The 21385-nt window shown below is 44.4% G+C and overlaps 1 protein-coding gene across 1 annotated transcript in view; it reads left to right on the top strand.

Annotated features, from left to right (window-relative positions):
- GRIN2A (glutamate ionotropic receptor NMDA type subunit 2A) overlaps positions 1-21385 on the top strand; it is a 402144-nt gene that overhangs the window by 362278 nt on the left and 18481 nt on the right. The window contains exon 12 of the mRNA XM_066382631.1: positions 4404-4591. Coding sequence (XP_066238728.1) covers positions 4404-4591 — 188 coding nt within the window. The remainder of the gene's footprint in view (positions 1-4403; positions 4592-21385) is intronic.

The following is a 21385-nucleotide window of genomic DNA, read 5'->3' on the forward strand; positions in this document are numbered from 1 at the left end:
ACTTTTGAGCCCCCTGTGCCCAGTAAGAGAAGCATTAGCCAGTGCTAGCCATGTGCCCTCAGCAGGAGCAGGGAAGGTGGGGACAGAGACGGTTTCCTCTTGAAAAGCAGGAGGAGAAGAGGCAGAGCAGAGAAGCACACTGGGTGTCTTACCTGTGAGCCCTCAGGCGTCCAGCTGACTGCTCTGAGTTCTGAGGGCCTCTTCTCCCAGTGCCAGCCTCTCATCCCTGTGATGTTCCAAACCCAGAGCTGCCGATCACCACACGGCAGCCTCACATACCACTGTCTCCAGCGATCAGAACCCCAATCCCCCCCAAGTGCTTCTGGTCTAAACTTGGGCTTCAGTTTCAGGCGGCCTTTTTCTCTTTCTTACCTTTCCCTTCAACAAGACGCGCGATCTCCACCTCCACCCAAACTCCTCCCGAACAAACGAACCAGAGGCGTTTTCTGTGGTTTAACCCCAGACCTTACACAGGTACGCACCTGTTGGGGAAGAAACACAGGAAGCTGAACAGCCCACCAAATCTTTTAACTCTATTCTGGTCTCAGCCTTGCTGCCTTTTGCAAACCATTGGGCTTGAATTATAGCTGTATCCTCCAGTCTGAATTTCATAAGTAACAGACAGAGCTGCCTTAGTTTATGTCACTAGTGCTGTGGATCACGCAGTCATAGTGGTCAGTCGGTGGCCTTTGGTCTCAGGCTGTGTGCGTCCAAACGCCGCTCTGACACGTGTAAGCTGGTGGTGACCTTGAATGACTATGCCTCTCCGTGACTCAGTCCTCATCTCTCGGGGAAGAGGGCGGCAGTCGGCAAACCTGTGCATAGTTGGGAGGAATAAAGGTCATGGGATAACACGTGTAAAGTAGTTAGCATTGGATTTGTCACACAGGATGCGTAGAAGTTGCAAGTGCCTTTACCGTAAAATCTGAATCTGATTGGATGCATCTGTGTGTCTTGAGCATGTGTTATGTGCCAGTCACTGCGCACACGTTTTAATCATGTTACCACGTTACTCCCAGCATCCCGCTCTCCACTCTGTGCTCAACGGCTTTGACTACCAAGCCCGTTCTTGAAAATGTCAGCAATTTTTTTCTTTTTTCTTTTTAACAATGGGAAAACTTTTCTTTCAATTGAAAAAAAAGATTTGTCATGAAATACATATGGTAAAGATTTGCTCAAATCCGTGCTTAATGATTTAAACCATGGCCGGCCACATCTCGTGTGCTTGCCAGGTGCGGTTTTAGATTTCCATCTCAGAAACGCATCAGCAGGCAGTGGGTTAACGGGATGAGGAGAAGTGTCACCCAATAAATACCCACATATGAATGCCCCTGTGTGCATACAAGTGTTTGTTTATGTTTAATTTTTGAGGAATTGGGAGAAGAGAGTTGGGTGAGGCTTTGAAAGCCTTAATAAAACCCAGGTTCTTGGAATCTCCATGGCAACTTTGATCTGTGAAGTGTGGCTGTTGCAAGCACCCTACTTCTTCAAGAGGACAAATGCTGGCCATAGCGTGTCATCTGCAGGGAACACGTGCTATCCAGAGTCTCAACTTCCCTATGAAGAGTCACAGAAGGTGACTATTGGCGCAGAATTATAGAGGGATGAGTACCTCAGCAGACCACCAGCCATATGAAACAGGAAAGTGACCTTCCTGAGGACGTAACCTCATTCAAATCTGGTCTCGAACTCAGATCTTTTCTACCTGCTCATCCACCGCTCCCATCACACCCCCTACAGCAGGGGTCTCAAACTCGCGGCCTGCGGGCCGCATGCAGCCCGCCAAACAATTTTGTGCGGCCTGCAGACTAATCCACGAAGTTCAAAATATTTTGGATAAAATTAAGTAAGCCTAGGGGCCTACTTGTATTTTTCATTTCTCTAGCATCCTAGCTAGATATTAGCTTAGTTAACAGCAGTTGTGGTGTGAACTACAGTTTCTGGTCGTTTTGTGACACTGAATAAACTGCATGTACGTTTGTGCTTGTTGTACTGATTTTTTTTTGTTTTCAACTGCAGTGAGAAAAGTGTTGCGTAACAGTTGCCTTTTGTAGACCTAGTGCGGTCCGCCGAACGGCTGTGATCTTGCTCTGCGGCCCACATGCTGAGTTGAGTTTGAGACCCCTGCCCTACAGCATCACCTACAAATTGACCTTTTAAAACTCCCCATTTCATATTTCCATGGTCTCAGTATTTGCCAGCCTTCCAGAAAAGCCGTTTCCCCTTGATTTGTCGGATCTGGTTCACCAGCACCATTGACAATGCCCACTTTTCTTCCTCTTCTGCTTGGATGATCTGATCCCCCTTTAATACTCTCTGAGTCTAAAACCACATCTCCAATCCTACAGCCTCAGAGAAAAGCTTCCGAGTCTTTCTGTGAGTGAGACGAGCCTTGCAGTCTCGCTCCACCTCTAACCGTTATAGGAACAACAATTTAAAATGAAGAACGAAGTCATAAACCTTCCAAAGAGTTTTGTTCCCATAGGGCGTCCTTCAGCATCTGTCTGAGAAAGCATGCAGCATTTTACACGCTCTCTCTGCCGCTTTTCTTTTGCCTTGCTTCACTGTTTCACATTTTCTTGTTAAAAGAAAGAAAGGCAGTGAGATTAAGAAAGTTTCAGTCAAGTTGAGTAATCTTGGACTTAATTTTCCTACCTACTTTAGAGTTGAGTATCCATCCGCATGTTCAAGGGTGATCACTCCAGCCTTGTGAAATAACTTTAAGAGTTGGAACCAAATATGCACACCCACGAAGGGAAGAGGGCTCCAGGTAATGAATGAGGCACAGCCAGGCCATTGGGGGGTCGCATGGTGCTCGCCTTGGGGGGGAGGGGAGCTGACTGGGAGGGGCATACAGGACTTCCGAGGTGATCAAACTATCCTGTACGTTGACCTGCAAGGTGATTTCAAGGATGTGTACATATGTCAAATTTTATCTAGCACTTTATTTCATGTTATACCTCAATAAAAATAAACACATCCCCACAACACGTTATGTTTGTTGACATGAAACATGTTCACTATGTGTGGTGGTGAAACGAGAAAAGGAAGCAACTTGCGCAATAGTTTGCATAGTATAATCCTATTTGGGGAAGTTAAAACAAGGGTCGGCAGGAAATGGCCCCCGGGCCAGCCTGTTGTTACAAATCACCTTTCACTGGAGCAAAGCCGGGCGCATTCATTTATGTGTTACCTGTGGTTGCTTTCGTGCTGTGTGTTAGTTCCTAGGGCTGCCGTGAAATGTGCCGCAAACGGAGGGGGTTAAAAAACACGATCGTTTGTCTCCTGGTCCTGGAGCCTGGAGGTCCGAGATCAAGGTGTTGACAGCGTCGCGCTTCCTCTGCAGACACCAGGGCAGGATCTGTCCCCGCTTCTCCCCCAGCTCCTGAGAGCTGCTCGACTTGTGGCAGCATCACTCCAACCCTTGCATGGTGTTCTGCCTGTGTGTCTGTGGTCAGATTTCCCCTTTTTGTAAGGACACCAGTCAGATTAGATTAGGGGCCCCCCTACTCCGGTATTAAATAAGTAGACCTCATTTTAACCGATAACTTCTGCAATGACCCTATCTCCAAATAAGGTCATACTCTGAGGTGTTGGGGGTTAGGACTTCAGCCTGTGAATCTGGGGGAGGTGGCTATAATTCAGCCCTTAACATGTTAGAGCAGCAGAGTTGAGTGTTTGCAACAGAGACCATATGGCCCCCAAAGCCTAGACTGTTTATTAGCTTGTCTCTACAGAAAAGTGGGCAGCCCCTATTTTAAAGATGTGTTTGTATGGGTGTGGCTCTGTGTGTGTGTGTGCACGCAGAAGAAGTGTGGAAGGTGGTTCGCCAGTCTGGTAACAGAGGTTGCCTATGAGTTATGCAACTACAGGTCATTTTAATTTTAATTGTATTCTTAATATTTCTACGTTATTTGGGTTTCTAAAAATCATTATGTAATGATTTTTTTGTAATATGAATGCACAGCAAACATGCTTCTTTGGGAGGAAGCAGCCTTATTCTTATGTAGTCCCTCTCCCCTTCCCGCCTGCTGGTGCCGTTCCTGCGGCCCCTTAGTGGTTTATTTTGTTCTGATGCGACCTTTCTAAATAGGCCGCTGCTCTCTGCTGTTGGGGGCGCGAAGGGGAGCAGTGAACAAACCAGCAAACTTGACTGTTTACTCACTCGGGCATAAGGATTCTTCATGTCTTTATTTAGCCACCTCTTGTTACTTGGAAAGAAAAGGTTCTGGCTTTTACCTCCTCATTAAAAATAGATCCTTTTATGACGAGAGGATGGAGCAGCCGTGAGTCATCATCTCTGGTGTGCAAGAAAGTGTTTGGTGCTGGGTCAGGCCTTGGCAGCAGGGCCCTGAGATGGTACACCGCCATTGCCATGACTCCCTGGTTTCTTGTCATTGCAGGAAACTGGATGCTTTCATCTACGACGCGGCAGTCCTGAATTACAAGGCAGGGCGGGATGAAGGCTGCAAGCTGGTGACCATCGGGAGTGGGTACATCTTTGCCACCACTGGTTACGGAATCGCCCTCCAGAAGGGCTCCCCTTGGAAGAGGCAGATAGACCTGGCCCTGCTCCAGTTTGTGGGGGATGGTAAGACCTTGGGTAACCCCTACTTTGGGGGACTTGGAACCCTCACACTACACTTTCTGTTCTTTTCATTGGCTTTCCAACGGGTCCTTGCGTGATGAACTTGCACACTGAAAGTATTTATTGAGTGCCTGTCACATGACACCATGGTTCTTTGGGTTGCTTATAATGGAAACGAATTATAGATAACTACATTTTTTTAAAGGAATTTATTTTAAGGATGCAGAAGTGTCTGTCTCAGTGAATTTAGGACAGAGTTAAGCAAATAGATTTAGAGAAAAGCTGGCAACCAGGGCAGTCCTGGGGCCTCAGCAGCAAGAATTCATAGGTCTGCTCTCTACAGCAGTGGTTCTCGAGATGGGGGAGGATTTTGTCCCCTAGGGTGCACTTGGTTATGTCTAGAGACATTTTTGGTTGTCATGACTCTGGAGGCTGTTGATCACTGGCACCTCGAGGGTCGAGGCCAGGGATGAAGGATTCTGTCAAACATTTTACCATGTTCAAAACAGCCTCGCCATATCTCAAAACAGAATTATCCACCCAACTGTTAGTCCTGGAGTTGAAAAACTCTACTCTAGAGCAGTGACATTACCTGACCAGCCACAATAAGTCCCCAATCTCTAGTCTCTCCATTCTAAATTTTAAATACCAGAGGAAGGATTCCTGGTACATTATGGGTCAAGGACTCTTTCCTGGACCCATCAGGAGTGAATAAAGGGAGAGGTTGTGTTGTACTAACACAACAGCTCCTGTTATTATCCTATGGACAAACCGAGGAGAAACGATATCCAGAAAAGGAATAGAGAGCAGAAATCTCATGGGTTTTCACTACAGTCCACTCCTTGATTTTTCTGTCATGCAAAATAATAATAATAATAGTTTCCACATTCGTGGGGATTACAATCTAAAGGGTAATGGCATTCATGAGACCCTGAGCTAGCTAGGTCAACTCAGGCTCCGGCAGCATTTCCTCTGTCTGTCCTTTTCTGTTTCCCAATTGGTGAGCTCACCACAGCCTGTGCCATGACATCGTTTTCAGAGACCTGATGTGGCTCAGATGGCAGGTTGGTTTCACTTTGATTTGCCAGCACTGAGGTAGGAGGAACAAATTCAGCAGAGGTGACTGGTTAGCACTGAAAACTTGAGTAAGTGTGAGTAGGGTTCAACACTCGGGACATAGGGTCAAAGCTGTGTTCAAGAGCTGGTGGAGACTACAGCCAGTATGGTTACAGAACATGCTATGCCCATCTAGAGCTGGCCAAGGAAAATCTGGCAACCACTCTGGCAAATACATTGAAATGGGCACAGAGGTTAGAGCACAGGGTTGATGTGAATTTGAACCAGGTACATAATTCCTTGTAGCTTCTCCTCCTCTTTCTGCTTTCAGATTGAACCCCAGATGCCCACAGTGCCACCAAGAAATCTCAGTGTGTTTTATATTTAATTTCCAGATATAAACATCTGGTTCTTTGAATTCCCTATCGGACGTTTGTACCTTCCTCAGATCACCAGCCATGTTCTCTGCTGTGTAATAGTGCTTTGTGGCTGTGTTAGCCAACTATTGCTAGGAAACCTTAGAGGCACCCGGCAATAAGCATTTACTTTGCTCTTGAGAGTGCAGATTGAGTGGAGAAGCTCTGCCTCAGGCTGTGATGGCTCTGGTGACTCCATGCCCTCTGCAAACCCACGGGTCACCTATGTGGTCTCCACGTGTGCTTGCTTCGGGTCACAGGCTGAAAGGTCAGCAGCCACCTAGGAGAAGCTAACTGCACATGCACACTTCAGGTCTCTACTTTGTCGCATTCACATCTAATAACACCCTTCTGCCTAAAGCAACTCAGATGGCCAAGCCCAAGGTCAAGGGCTTGGAGGTATGCTCTGCCTTTTATGGGAAGAGTTTTGGAGTTCTGTGACAAGGAGTGAGGACACAGGGACGGGTCGAGAATTGGGGTTAATTGTTCCATCTATCATAGTGATTGCTTAAGCAAACCTGCATGGAGTGGACTACTCAACAAATAAGAGTCTTGTTTATAAGAGTAAACACCACAAAATACTGAATGCAACAGATAACTGGTCAATGAAGGGTTTCATGAATAAATACATGCACGAATGAATGGTTGGTGTTGGGATATGTTCTGTTTGACAGGAAACTTTTAAATATGATGGGTAGCTGTCACATAATGAATTCAACTCTACTCCTACCCACCATTGCTGTCACTCATGCAGAATCTGTTATGAAACAGCAACATATTTAGAGAACAGGATATGCCAAATATTATACTGGATATATTACATGTGTTCTTTCACTTAATATTAGCAACAAATGTATGAAACGAAATATTGCCTATACCCATTTCACAGAGGAGAAAACCAAAGCTCAGCGGGTCTGCAAGTCCCCTACCTGGTTAGGCGTAAAGCTTCTGCTTAAGGAGCCTTACCCTAAAAGGGGGTCAATGATGTAAGATTTCCATGATATTTAATTCTCTAAGATATCTTTCAAAGTTGGCTAATTAGACACTTGAGATTTGTAGACCCTTTCGGAAAGAGTAATTTGGTACATCTCTAAACTAAAGTTATTGTCCCATTTATAAATACTTTTGCAAAAGAAGTGATGTTCTTAGCCTCATCTGTGAATGAGTATAAAAATGTTTACCTGATAAGGTTGGTGTGAGGATGAGATGAGACAGTGCATGTGAAGAGACACAGCACCTGGAAACAGAAATGGTTCAGTAAGTGGTAACTGTTACCATTATCATCACCATGGCCATCACCATCATCTCCACTAACATGATCATGACCGTCATCATCACCATCACCACCAACGCGATCACGACCATCATCATCACCAGTGCTATTATCATCACCATTACTATCATCACCACCATCATCATCATTATCATCGTCATTACTGTCATAATCACCACCATCATCATCACCGCCATCACCATCTTCCTTCTCCTCCACCTCCTCCTCATCATCATCACTGTCCATCCACAACCCTAATATTTAATACACCTTATTTAGTGTTGTATAGGTGGCAATATGGTCAAGTTAATATCATGGAAACAACAGAAAATGTCCTTTTTGGCAAATAAAAAATAAAAAGTAAAGGCATTCAGATAGGCAAGAAGTATGTTCCTTGTGCTAGCAGAGTGTCTAGATTCTTATAAATATGTTCTGGCTCATTGCTTTTCTGGTCAGACTCTCAGGGTTGGGAAATGTGTCTCTTCAGCTCTGTCTTTGGAGACCATCTGGAAGCAAAGACATCAGAGAGAAAATGACGTTGCTCCAGGGGGTGTCTTAACATAATCTTCCCGGAAAGCCATGTCCAATTCTGAATGTCTCTCTAGGAGTAAATACATAAATTAACACAGCTGCATAAATATTTCACTTATCTTATACTGCTTCAGTAGGATTAATTATGCTCTAAAATTAGACCTGTAAAGAGCATGGTGCTGAGCAGTACCTAATTATTATTCATCCTCGAGAATGGAGTATTTATCTCTTGTTATGGAGTAGCTTCAGTGGACGATTACAAATGTAATGAGTGTCAAAAGTATAAAAAATTTTCTTAATGAGCTGTATAAATATAACCTTTGAGTAGAGTGTTTGGTTATTGGGGGAGCCTCTTACGTGAAGTATGCCAGGCATTTCCCTAGGAAAAAGGCTACCCAGGTTGCCTTAAGAGACACACAGGATCTCGACAAGACCGTACCTTCCTTCTCCCTATGCTCGTTGAGTCTTTTCTGAAATAGTAGTATGTGCCATGCGGATCTTTGCTCTCAGTAGTTCAGTAACAACACTCATAGGTACTTTTCAGCTTTGATCATAAGCATCTAACATTTACTGAAAACTAGACCTTCATAAGCACTGATGTTCCAGGAAGGGAATATCATAGTCTTTTTCTTCTTCTCTTCCAGAAATTTATAGTCCAGTTGATGGGTAATACTTAAATTTAAAATATCTAATCTCAAAATACTAATATATTTATAATAATTCATATATAAGAAGTAATATATACATGTGTGTGTGTGTATATATATATATATATATATATATATATATATATATATATATACACATACATACATATTCTTAGGTGTCTTGCATAGATTAGAAAGTAGTCAAGGCAAATAATGAGATAAACCAGTTCTTTTGAAGACTTTATTTATTTATTTTAGAGAGAGGAAGGAGATAGAGAAGGCGGGGAGGAGCAGGAAGCATCAACTCCCATATGTTTCTTGACCGGGCAAGCCCAGGGTTTCAAACCAGCGACCTCAGCATTCCAGATTGACGCTTTATTCACTGTGCCACCACAGGTCAGGGTAAACCAGTTTTCTTAAATGGAAGATAAAGGACTTAAAAAGTCACAAAGGAAATAAGTGTAGTGAGATTTAGATGAAGAATAGAATGGTCCAGAGTTCATAGAGCTTCATCCATGATCTCATCCAGCAACCAGCAAATATCTGTTGAGTACCTGATATCTCTCTGGTACCTAAAAGGTAACACTTGAGTGAGAACATAAATAATGAGTCAATCTGGGACCAAAAAATGGCATTTGTGGCTCCAAAGGGGAGGCTGAACAAGAGATCTCACCAATCTCATGGATTTTATAATTTTTTAATATGGTTCTGAGATTCAAAGAGACAAAAAAAGGGAAGGTCAGAGAGGTTAAAGCCCTTCTGATGTACAGAGACCAGCAAAAGGATAGTGAGGAGAAGTGATCGTACCGTATTATTATTCAGAAGCAAATACGTAATGCTGAGAAAAAGGAAGGACATGATTGTTTCCGAGCTCACACTCAGGGGTCCAGCTCTGTGCCAAGTACGTCACAAATGATTTTAGTAACTTCATACAACATTCTGGAGTTGATCTTATGATCTCCATTTTTCAGACCTAGAAAATGAGGCTCAGTCAGGTTAAGTGAGCTACAGCAGAGCTTCTCATATAGGACCGTGGACAGGAATCACCGGGGGATGTTATTCCAGTAGGTCTGGGGAGGGAGAGCCTGAGATTCTGCATCTCTTAACAAGCTTCCGGGCAATGCTAATGCATCTGGTCTATGGACGACACTCCATGTAGGTTGCTATGGAGTTATAAATTGAGCCAAGTTCATGTGACTCCAGCTCAGGCCATCCTTCCATTAACCATGCCGCTGAGAGCAAGCTTGGCCGCTAGTGGTCATATCACCCTAGTTATAAGTAATATGATTTAACATGGACAAGCATTTAATGTTCCATTTCACACTTTGCTGAATTTTCATGGTGTTGGTTTATTTTTAAACTCAGAAATACATTCCTTGTCCATATCTGAGATACTGTGAGTCTGAATTCGTTGAACAAATAAAATTAAGTATATGTATTTACCATATATTTTTTATAAATTATTTATATGGTATATCAGATTGTCTTTACATCATATTTAGGTATATGTGATAGATATTATATGTAAGGCATTTGAATGATATGACACATGTATCTCCTGTATTAATATTGTATTAAATAGGCCCTGACCAGTTGACTCAGTGGATAGAGTGTCGACCTGGCGTGCGGACATCCCATGTTCAATCCCAGTGAGGGCACAAATGAGAAACAACCATCTGCTTCTCTTCCCCTCCTTCTCTCTCTTCTCTCCCTCCTTCCTTCTCACAGCTAGTTGCTCAGCTGGTTTGAACATCGGCTCAGGTGCTGAGGATAGCTCAGACGATTTGAGCATTGGCCCCAGACAGGGGTTGCCACGTGGAGTCTGGTCGGGGTGCATGTGGGAGTCTTTCTCACTCTCTCCTCTCCTCTCACTTAAAAAGAAATGTGTTAAATAGGTGACCAACTCAATTCATTTTGCGGGGACTCTCCCAGTTTTAAAACTAACTAGTGATGCCAATTAATATCATATTGGGTCATATAAGATAGATATATATGAAATAGTCGAAGAATACCATATGTATCATTACATTTGGATAGGTACATTGGGTACCTATCCATTCCCTTTGTCCCTTTTATACTGTAAGTATGCAAGCAATCATTTGAAAGACTTATCCAGATTGATAACAGATCGGAAGGTACCGCACACGCTGCTCTTGTGTTAATAAGGAACCTTGCTGCCCATGACTCCAGCGTTTTGGGAAAGCACCCCCTGCAAGATCAAGGTGCTCATGGCCCTTGGAGTGAGCAGCCTTTGCTGGAGCCTAGTCCATGGCGGAGCCCAGTCCATGGCGGAGCCCGCTTCCTGCTTCCCAGCGGGTCAACGTTCACATCCCTGGTTCCTCTATTTTTGGCTGTTCCTCCACTGAAGCAACAGGATGGCTTTTGATGACGTGGGACCCCATGCTGCCAGCCAGAGTACAGAGCGTGTGCGTGATTGCAGAAGTTCTTTGTGTATCTAATTAGGATTCTCATAAATTGCTCTGAGCCACTGGATGGCTTGCTAATATCCTCAGCACAGCCCCTGTCCAGCTCCCCAGCTTAGTACCTTCGGGCTGATGTCAGCGTGTCTGGGAGAGCTGGCCGCCCCCGCAGCTCGGGTGCTGAGGACCACGATGCCTCCGCTCCGAGGACGGACCGGTTTGTGAGCAGCCTTTGCAGCCACCTTCTCGGGGCCGTCGGAGGAATGGTGTGGCGGTGCCAGCTACGGAAATTGCTGAAGGTCTGCCGCTCACTCCTAAATATTGTCCCCACTCAACTCCCTACCGCATCTGAAATTCCACCATCTTTACAAAATGGAGTTTCTCTATAAATGGAATTTCTTCTTCCCTCTACTGTTCACCCTGTTTCTTGATTTGACATTTGGCCCATCCTTCAGCTCATATGCCCCTCCATAGACTTCCTTAAAGCCCACAGCTCTCAAGTAAATGCCCCCATACACTCTAAACTCCTTTCGCTCTGCACTTGGAGCATTCTTGTGGCATTTAGCAAAGCAAGTGAAAGGGTAAGATAGAAGGTCTGTAACTTCCTAGCCAATTAATTTCTGAGTTCCAGTCTCCTCATCTTTTAATGCAAGTTATTTAAAGATTAAGTGTGGGAGCAAACATAAACTAGCCTAGTCCTTGACACATGTTAGATGCCTACTTGTTGCTGGCCTGTCCATGTCCCCTGGCCCACTGAAGTGCACTGCATTGTGAGTCCCTTGAGGGCAGACACAAGCGTGCCCATTCTTGTTGCCTCTCTCTTCCCTCAGGATTCACCACTGAGCCTGGCACGCAGTAGGTGCTCAAATAAAATTTGTTGAATGAGTGAATAAACGAATTAATAGATTGGATAACAGTATAGATACACTTTTGCAGGGCTTATTTCATCAATTAAATATCTTTTCTGATGAAAGCGATGCTGTTTTCTTTAGTTGGGGCATTAGCTATCTCTTGGCAGAGAGACACGAGCCTCTGAGCCCGTACTCACTGCGAGACAGAGGCAGATTCCTCCGTGGTCTAGTTTGTGTGCAGTAGTAGCCAAACATCTCTGTTTTGCTTACTCTTCTTAACACAGATCCTCTGGGACGGATATAACCAACAAGATGATCTATTTCCTGGGTTTTAGAACAGGAGCGTGTCATAAATCATTACTGAGTTTGTGGTTTGTGGTCAAGTTGGTCAACAAGAGAAAGAGTGTTTACCACAGGGAGTGAGTGGCGAACTACGGCCAAAACTATGACTATCGCCCAAATCCAGCCACTGCCTGTTCTTGAAAATAAAGTTTTATTGAAACACAGCCACATCCCTTCATTCAGGTATTGTCTGTGGCCGCTTTCACACTACAATGGCAGAGTTGAGTTGTTGCAGCAAAAACCATATGACCTGCAAAGCCTCAAACATTTACTTCCTGACCCTCTCTAGAAAAGGTGGGATGACTCCAGGTCTTCGATAGTCTGGAGAGAGACAAGAAGGGCAGAGAAGACTTAAAATTGCAGGTTGCCCAGTTCTCTTAAGGGAAGGGAAAAGATTAAGATGATAAAAGAAGAAGGGAGGGCAAGAGGGACAGTGATATAAGAGAGAAGAAATAAAAGAGAAGAAAGGACAGGAGAGGATAGGAGATGATAAAGAAGTAAAGAACAGTCAAAAGCAAAGAAAGGGGGAAAGAGGGAATGATCGCAAAAAAGAAGAGGAATAAGAGTGAGGAGGATGTGAAGAGAGGAAGGAGTGGGGAAGAGAGATCAGAGAGAGATGAGTGCCAGGTGACAGGTCAGGCAGCATTCAGCCTGGCATCGGCGGGTGGACTGGCGTTGTTCAGCTGCCACTTGGCTACGTTGCAGATGAAACTGGAGAAGTCTTAGAATGTCCACTGGCCCATCTGGGCTCCGTGATGGAGCAAGGCACAGGCCACCAGCTGACTCACTCCTGACTCGGGGATGTCTATCTGTCTCCTGTGGGCTTCCCCTGCCAGCAGTTCTCCCTGACGTAGGTGCCTGTGTCCTTGATGACTCAGCAACATTTTGTTGCAATCATTTAAGGAGATAAATGCCAAAATCAGGGTGGGGGGGGGGGGGGAGTTGGGAAAAGCAGGTGCTGAGAATCTGAGAACTCCCTTTGAGGGGAAGAGACAGTTTTCCATTCTCAAAATGGAAGCTGTTCAACAGCTACCATCCTCATTGCTACTTTTATAGACATTTGTAATAATAGGTAACACTTATGGAGAGATAACGTTGGGCTATAAGATAATCTCAATCATTCCATTTGGCCCACAAAATGATGAAATGGCATTAGTTATTTGTTTTTCTTCTTTTCCAAGTGAGGGGAGGAGATCAAGAGACAGATTCCCACATGCACCCTGACCAGGATCCACCTAACTACACCCATCTGGAGCCAATGCTCTGCCCATCTTCAACCATGCTTGCAACCAAGCTATTTATAGTGCCTGAGGTGAAGGCTCCATGAAGCCATCCTCAGCACCCAGGCTGATGTGCTGAAACTAATCGAGCCATGACTGTGGGAGGGGAAAAGAAAGAGAAAGAGCGAGAAGGGGGAAAGGGAGGGGTAGAGAAGCAGATGATCACTTCTCCTGTGTGCCCTGACTGGAAATCGAACCTGGGACATCCACACACTGGGCTGATACTCTATCACGAAGCCAGCTGGCCAGAGCCTAGTTGTAACTTTTATCCCTGTTTACAGATGAGAAAACTGAGTCACAGGTAGATTAAATAAGGTGTTCAGGCTAGTAGCTGGCAGGCATGCTCCAGGGCCTACCTTTAACCATTATGCAATATTGCTTCTTTATCTGCTATCAGCCTCATAGTCATCTCCTAAGGCAGATATTTAAACACAGATCAGTCAGAACCCAGATTCAGTATTCCTTCCTCTTTCACTGAAGAAATAGCATTCGGTCCCCTGTAGATGAGGCTGGGCAAAATAACTTGGTGACAGAGGTTGGGAGGGGGAGAGAAAGTGACCTACACTTCTCCATTTTTACATGGAGAAGGAGACTTGTCTATGCCCCGGGCCCTGGCACCGTGGGAACAGGCTCAACCTAATTTTTGAGATCATTCAACCCTGGCAGTTAGGGGAAAACTCAGGACCCAGAAGCAAGAGATGAGAAGGAATGAAACAAGGACAGAATGTAATTAAGAGGAGTCAGATGTTTGGCCCCGATACAGACTTGCAGAACAGCCTCTCCAGGTTCACAAAGACCCGATTTGGTTGTCCAAATTGCTTGCTCCCCACAGAGCTCCTCGGAGCTGCATAATCCCTGGCATTTCAGAAAGTTATTGTTCCTCGCTAAACATGTTTTAATCAAATTGAGACTTCAAAGGCACAAATCACAGTTTGGGCTGAGCTAGGCTAATCTGTAAATCACCAACTTTCTAATCAAGTTAGGAAAGACCAGGTGCCATTGACAAAGAACCCCCCCCCCTCCAGTTTATTTACCCATTTGCTCATTTATTCATTCTCCCTGTAGACATGCGTTCGGAGAAGAATAACCAAGAGGCTTCAAAGCTCAAGGTGGTGGGATATAAAAATGACTGAGACTCCTGCTCTCTCCCCCTTAACGCTTACCTTACTTGTAAAGATGCTGTGTCACTTCTGCATCCCTCGATTCGCTGGGGGAGCCTACAGAAAATGCAGATACCAAATTTGTACCCCACGAGGAGGCCATTTTTGCATACTCTCTTGGATATTTTAATACACAATAAGATTTAATAACCACTCTTCAGAATAAACATATTTAGCATTTAGAAGCATCTTACTCTCTGATTGGCAACTACTGGATACAGATGCCCCTGGCCAATAGCTCACTCATGTGGGGTCCATGAAATTGGATGTTTATTCCATGTGCTGCTGTTCCTCTTCCTTTCTCGGGGCTCCTAGCTGGGTTTCCATATCCAGGGCCCCTGGTGATTGGGAAAACCTGAGGGAACAGTGGTGTGGGTCTTAGAAATGTCCATGAGCCCAATGACTGCAATAGGGAACAGAGGAGATATGGGGATGGGGTGTGAATGGCAGAAGTCATCAAATAGGCTTTAATGTTAAGCTTCCTCATTCAGGAAGAAACAAAATAGGCATGAAAGTGTTTGTTGCTTCCAGAGATTTCATCTTTATGTAAAAACAGTGTTAAAATAAAGCAGGCAAGACTGAAAGATCCATGTTTGGACAGACAATGAGCCAGGGATCTTATTGATAAAATCCAAATGGAGCCCTGGCCGGTTGGCTCAGCGGTAGAGCGTCGGCCTAGCATGTGGAGGACCCGGGTTCGATTCCCGGCCAGGGCACACAGGAGAAGCGCCCATTTGCTTCTCCACCCCTCCGCCGCACCTTCCTCTCTGTCTCTCTCTTCCCCTCCCGCAGCCGAGGTTCCATTGGAGCAAAGATGGCCCGGGCGCTGGGGATGGCTCTGTGGCCTCTGCCTCAGGCGCTAGAGTGGCTCTGGTCGCAACATGGCGACGCCCAGGATGGGCAGAGCATCGCCCCCTGGTGGGCAGAGCGTCGCCCCATGGTGGGCGTGCCGGGTGGATCCTGGTCGGGCGCATGCGGGAGTCTGTCTGACTGTCTCTCCCTGTTTCCAGCTTCAGAAAAATGCAAAAAAAAAAAAAAAAAAATCCAAATGGAACCAGATTTGGACCCGATGGCTCTCCTGACCCCTTACACGTGTGAATGTGGACCCATTGGAAACCACCAGGGAAGTGTGGCTACAGGTTATTACTGGTGATGGGTTGACTGAGTCTGATGCTTTACATTCACAAAAAAACCCTCATTCATACACAAAACAGCAGTTTTGATGATACAAACCCAAAGAGGGTAATTAATGATCATTTTGATGACCCAGAAACTGTCACCTTCTATGACCTAGAAGCTAAGTTCAGGTCAAACTACTCATTCATAAATAAAATGTTTTCAAAGGAAGAAAGTGTCGGTCTTAAGCATAAATTAGCAGTAAAGGGCTTAACTCCTTCTCCATTGGCCTGTGACCAGATGGTACTGTAAAAATTAGACTTGTTTATTATCTCCCTCCTCATTTTAATGAGAGACATATTTGGAATAATAATGGAAGAGTACTTACTTAAGAAACAGATAACATCCATAAATATCTCCTAGAGCCATCGACTCTTCCTCTGAGTTAAAGCTCCAAAGGTTGCCATCTGCGTAAGTTCGCCGTGAATGTCCCAATAGGTCCCTTGAGATCCGCAGTCGCAGTGCTTATTATCATCTGACGCCAGGACCAGAGCGAGGTCGCACTGCCAAACGTGTGCCTGACGAGCGGTGAATGGCTCAAACCAGGGATAGTCAGATGTCAAGAGAACCATCAAAGTTGAACTAAGACCTAAGGAAGGGCTTGCTGGTAAGTCAAACACTGATGTTACAGGCCTCGTGTGGGATTGACAGGATGGGCGAACAGTGGCCCCAAATCCCTCTCAATCGACATTTTTAAAAACACTTCAATTTGGCAAGGCAGTATAATGTACCTATAAAAGCTCCCCAGTTCACTACCCTAACATAATTGTTTTTAGTAAATATATTACCTTCTGGTCCTTGTTATTTGCAGACACGTTTCTTTAAATAATTGTCGGTTATGTACGCTTTAATATTTCACTATTTTACTTACCAGTATATTTTAAACATTTTTTAATGTTACATAATCAGGCCCTCATAATCACTTTCATTTGTCATAATCATTATTAAAACATATTTCATTACTTTATTTTCCTAATGTTAAACATTTTATTTTATTTTTTTGCTCCTCTAGATACAGATGGAAGGAACATCTTCACCCCTATTTTTGTTTGAATTGTCTGTTTGTAACAAACTCTGTTGTTGTTGTTTCCAAGTGAGAGGAGAGTAGATAGAGACAGTCTCCCGCATTTACCCCAAATGGGATCCACCTGGCAACAACCCCTGTCTGGGGCTGATGGTCAAGTCAACCATGCTATTCTCAGTGCCTGAGGCCAATGATTGAATCAACTGAGCCACTGCAAAAGAGGGAGAGAGAGAGAAAGGGGAAAGGGAGGGGAAGAGAATGCCCTGACTGGAGATTGAACCTGATACATCCGCATGCCAGGCCGATGCTCTATCCACTTTGCCAACCAGCTAGGACGACAAACTCTTAAATGTAGAATTTGAAAGATAAACGGCTATATCTATCTCTAGGAGTCTTGAATAATGGTGTCATATTAATGTCCAAAAGGTTTGTTGCCATCTAAATGTACTATTAATAATGAGTCAATGTAGCAAGTTAAAACAATGTAGCAGCATTAAGCCTTGTGATTCCTTTTGCTGTTATAGAAGGTGCAGTGCGCTATCTCGGGGTTGCCTTAAGTGTGACTTCCTTTGAGTACTAATGAAAGTGGGAAAAGTATCTGAATTGTCTTTTCATCTTTTTTTTTGACCATTTAACTATTTTATATATACATTTAATGAACATTTTTTTATTTTTTAGTAATTTGTTAAAACTTTTATTGTAGTATTTCAGACACACAGAAAAAGTCATAAATGTAGCAGCAGGGGTGCAGCTAAGAACAAAGGCTTTGAGTTCAAATGTAAGAAGTGATTTTGACTTGCTCCGTGACCTTGGGGAAGTGACCCTTTTGAAGGGCCGATTTCCTCCTCTTTCATTTGGGGATTGTAGTGGCACCAGCCTCCTCAGCTTGAATGGCATGAGAATAGCTTGGTGTATGGAGTACAGCAGAATGGATCACAGGCAGTTAACAATGGTGAGGCGCTCCTTAAATTGGGAGTTGTTCTTATTTATAGACCTAGTTTTCTTTAAAATTATTTGGTTTCTTTTTTTTTTTTTTTTTTTTGATTGCTTAAGTAAGGATTCTGCTAATTATGGCCCACACTGGCCCATGCCAGTTTTTGTGAATAATGTTTTGTCGGGACACAGACACATCATTCATGTACCGCGTATGCCTCTGGCTGCTGTTGTCCCGCAAGGGCAGAGGTGAGCAGTTGTGACAGAGAGACCATGTGGCCCAGAAAGCTGGCAACATTACTAATTAGCCCTTTAGAGAAAAAGATTGCTGACCTCGGGCTTAAATTATAAAAGTAAAAACTCTATTTTTTTTTATTTAAATAATTGCAACAATATGGATGAATTTAACTTAATTTACAACTTTTTATCCTTTAAGACTCTTTTTTCTCTGTAAAAGGGTCACATTTCTTTTTTTTTTTTTAAGTGATTTTTTTTTTCTGCTTGGAAAGACTTCTTCTGTCCACGTTCCTTATTGTCCCCTCTCTTGCCTCCCAAAATGGAAGAACACCTTAGCGACACCTCTGCTATGCAGTCTTACTCCTTTCTTGCCTTCTGTAAACCATTACACACATTCATTTACCTTGCAATTAAGTTTTAGACAACTGTGTCCCTACCACCCAGATCAAAATCTAGAGCATGAGCAGCACCCCAGAAAGCTTCTTCAAGGCCCCTTCCAGCCAGCACCCCCCTCAATAGGTCACCACTACTCTGTCCTCCAGGATCACGGACACATTCTGCCTCCTTTTGAACGTGGTGGACCAATAGAACGTACATTCATTTGTGTTGTTTGTGGCATTAATCCATATTAATGAGTTAACCGTGGCCCAATATTTTTCACTACTGCCTGGTATTCCATTGTACAAATATACTATAGTTTATTTATGCATTTGCCGTTGATGGTCAATTGGGTTAGGTTTCATTTTCATCTGTTTTGGGTATCTTAGCATGTTGATTACGTAGGCACTTAGTTGTTTGGGAAGTACATCTAGGAGTAAAAATGCTGGGTCGTACAGTGTGCTCACACTCTGCTTCGGCAGATGCTCCCAAATGTTTCTCAGAAGTGCAACGAATTTCCATTCCCACCAGGGTGCAGGTGGCTCCTCAAGAGTCAGAGTGCCCTGTTTCTGCCTTCCAGGAGAGAGGCAAAGCAGGCTTGCGTGACTGGACCCCAGGCGTGTTCTTTGGGGGCTGTGTGGTTGGATGTTGTCGTAAGATCGTAGCCAGTAGTTCAGAGATTCGGATTCCTTCTCCAGCTTCCTTAATGTGGTTCCTCTAACTTGACCTTAGCTGCATCAGTAGTAGGATGAGGCAGTAGAGCTATCAGGTCTGTTCCACATGTTTACCTGAGTTGGAATCTGAATGCAACTACTCCCCTATCCCTACATGCCCCCCCCCACTCGTCCCTGGCTTTGGTGACACTGCCATCTGGTATTTCTATCTAGGATAAGGGGGGAGGAAGACAGAGGACGACCGCCACCCCCAGTTTTTCCTTTCTGGTCTTCTCTCTTCTCCTTCTTTTCGTTCTTCTTCCCTCCTTCCTTCCCCTATTTTCCTTTCCTTTCTACTTTCTCCTCTTTCTTCTTCATATCACAGCCAAAGCCTTGAGTGCCCATTAAGCTTGCACTGTTCTAGGCAATGGGGAATCTTGATACAATAGACAGTAGACATGCTCCCCTTTGCTTAAGGATTTTATTGTCTCAGGAAGCTTATTCACAACACTTCACTAGAACAGGAACTGAAAGGCAGTGATGTCATTGTACTTACTGAAAGAAAGAAGATATTTTTTGGCATTGGATGTGGAATTATTGCTACCCTCTTTGTATTTTCTTACATCTACAGCCTTTTAAAACACGAGGATCCCTTTGTGATATTACAAAGTCCTCACACTCTTACACAATGAGTAATAAGAATCTGAGGACTATTGATTGAAAAAATGTGCAGTGTTAAAAAGCTACTGTGAATTCACTTATGCTCACAAATGCATATGCCTTTTAAGCCATACCAGTTTGACTATCTTTATGCGTATGAGACATATCGGATAAACAGATACCAGAAGTGCCTGTTAAACACAGAATTTCCTGGACTTCCTGAAATTTTTCTGCAGTTTTTCTCTGGAGAATGATTTCTCGCCAACTCCTCCCTCTAATGGAAAATCGTGACCAGGTACATTGTTTGATGTTTGATAGAGCTGCCCAATCCTCTCTCCTTTTCTTTTTTCTTCTGTAAGAGACACAGGTTGGGGACCTGTGTGCATAAAATTTCAGCATGCTCGGTTGATCATGTGGCCTGTGAAATCCCAGCCAGATGGCGACAACCCGTATTGAATTCCACGGTACTTGGGCTCCATCCACAGAGCAGAGACCTCAACTAGAAGGTGGAACATTTATGCCAAAGACAGACCATCTCTGTATCGAACTGGACACATTTAAGCCTATTCTTATTTTGGTTTTGTGACTTCTCAGCATTATACAGACATGGAAGATTCTGACATTTAAATAAGGGAGATTTATCTCCCAAACATCGTCTATTTGTGTCCCGAACGAATCCTGTGCTCTTTCTCTCCCCCACCCCACACCAAAGGTTTTTTTTCTCTCCAGCAAGATGTTCAGTGACCCTCGGAAATTATGGAGGCAGAGATCGTAGTTCCAGTACTATGACTTCTAGATCCCAGATCGCCTGACTTGGACACAGGCATTTAGAATTAATGAAGCTCAGACCTTAAGGTCAGTGATCAGATGGTCTGGCTGACCTTACTCTGTTTCAAGGCCGTGTACTAAATCCCCAATCTGACCAGCAGCTTCCTCCCAGGCCAACTGGGCAAGAAGAGGACTTGGCCTCAACCCTGCAGACCCCAAGCTGTCTGCACTCCCGGGGCTGCAGCTCGCAGCTCACCGTGGCTGAGTCTGTTCTCACTGAGAACACGAGCCTGCCGATGATGTTGCCCTAGATTTTCTACAAAGAATGTTGTTCCTTTGCCATTTCCAATTCCATTTGGGCTTCTGAGGAACTCAAAGTGCCCAATCCCTGGGCAAGACATGAAAAAGGATTGAAATGGGGTCAGCCCCCTCTTGGTGTTCACAGCAAACCCTGATGCAATCAGCAGTGTTGTCATCCTGACGTCTTGAGCTGTGGATGGAAGTTGGTTCCCTGCGGGACTCTATTGCTAGGACCTTTGATAGGAACTTGCTTGCCCCCAGAGTCAGCCTTGATTCCTGGGTTCCTAGGACTCTCTCTTCCTGACCCTTTGCCTGTGGCTTCACATATTCCTTCCTCTCTTGGGCTCTTGCTGATTCTCAGATCAGTGAATCACCAGCTAAGCAAGGAGGGAAGCCCTGTGTCACCTCCAGTCAACACTCTTTTATGGATCCACCCACTCCATGCCAAGACCTGTGCCCGGGACAGGGGATACAGGAAAAATAAGGCAAGATCCCCACCTTGAATAAACTTATCTTCCATTGGGGAAGATATAGAAGCAATTGACAATTACACTTGAGTGTGCCAGATTCTTTATTGATGAAGTATTCTGATGTCATGGAAGGAGAAACCGTGGTCTCCTACCAACATCCCTGTGCGATCAGGGAAGACTTCCTGAAGATGGAGACCTCTGAACTGTTGCCAAGTTTTCAGC

This window comes from Saccopteryx leptura, chromosome 4 (genome assembly GCF_036850995.1).
Source record: "Saccopteryx leptura isolate mSacLep1 chromosome 4, mSacLep1_pri_phased_curated, whole genome shotgun sequence".
Lineage (NCBI taxonomy): Eukaryota > Metazoa > Chordata > Mammalia > Chiroptera > Emballonuridae > Saccopteryx > Saccopteryx leptura.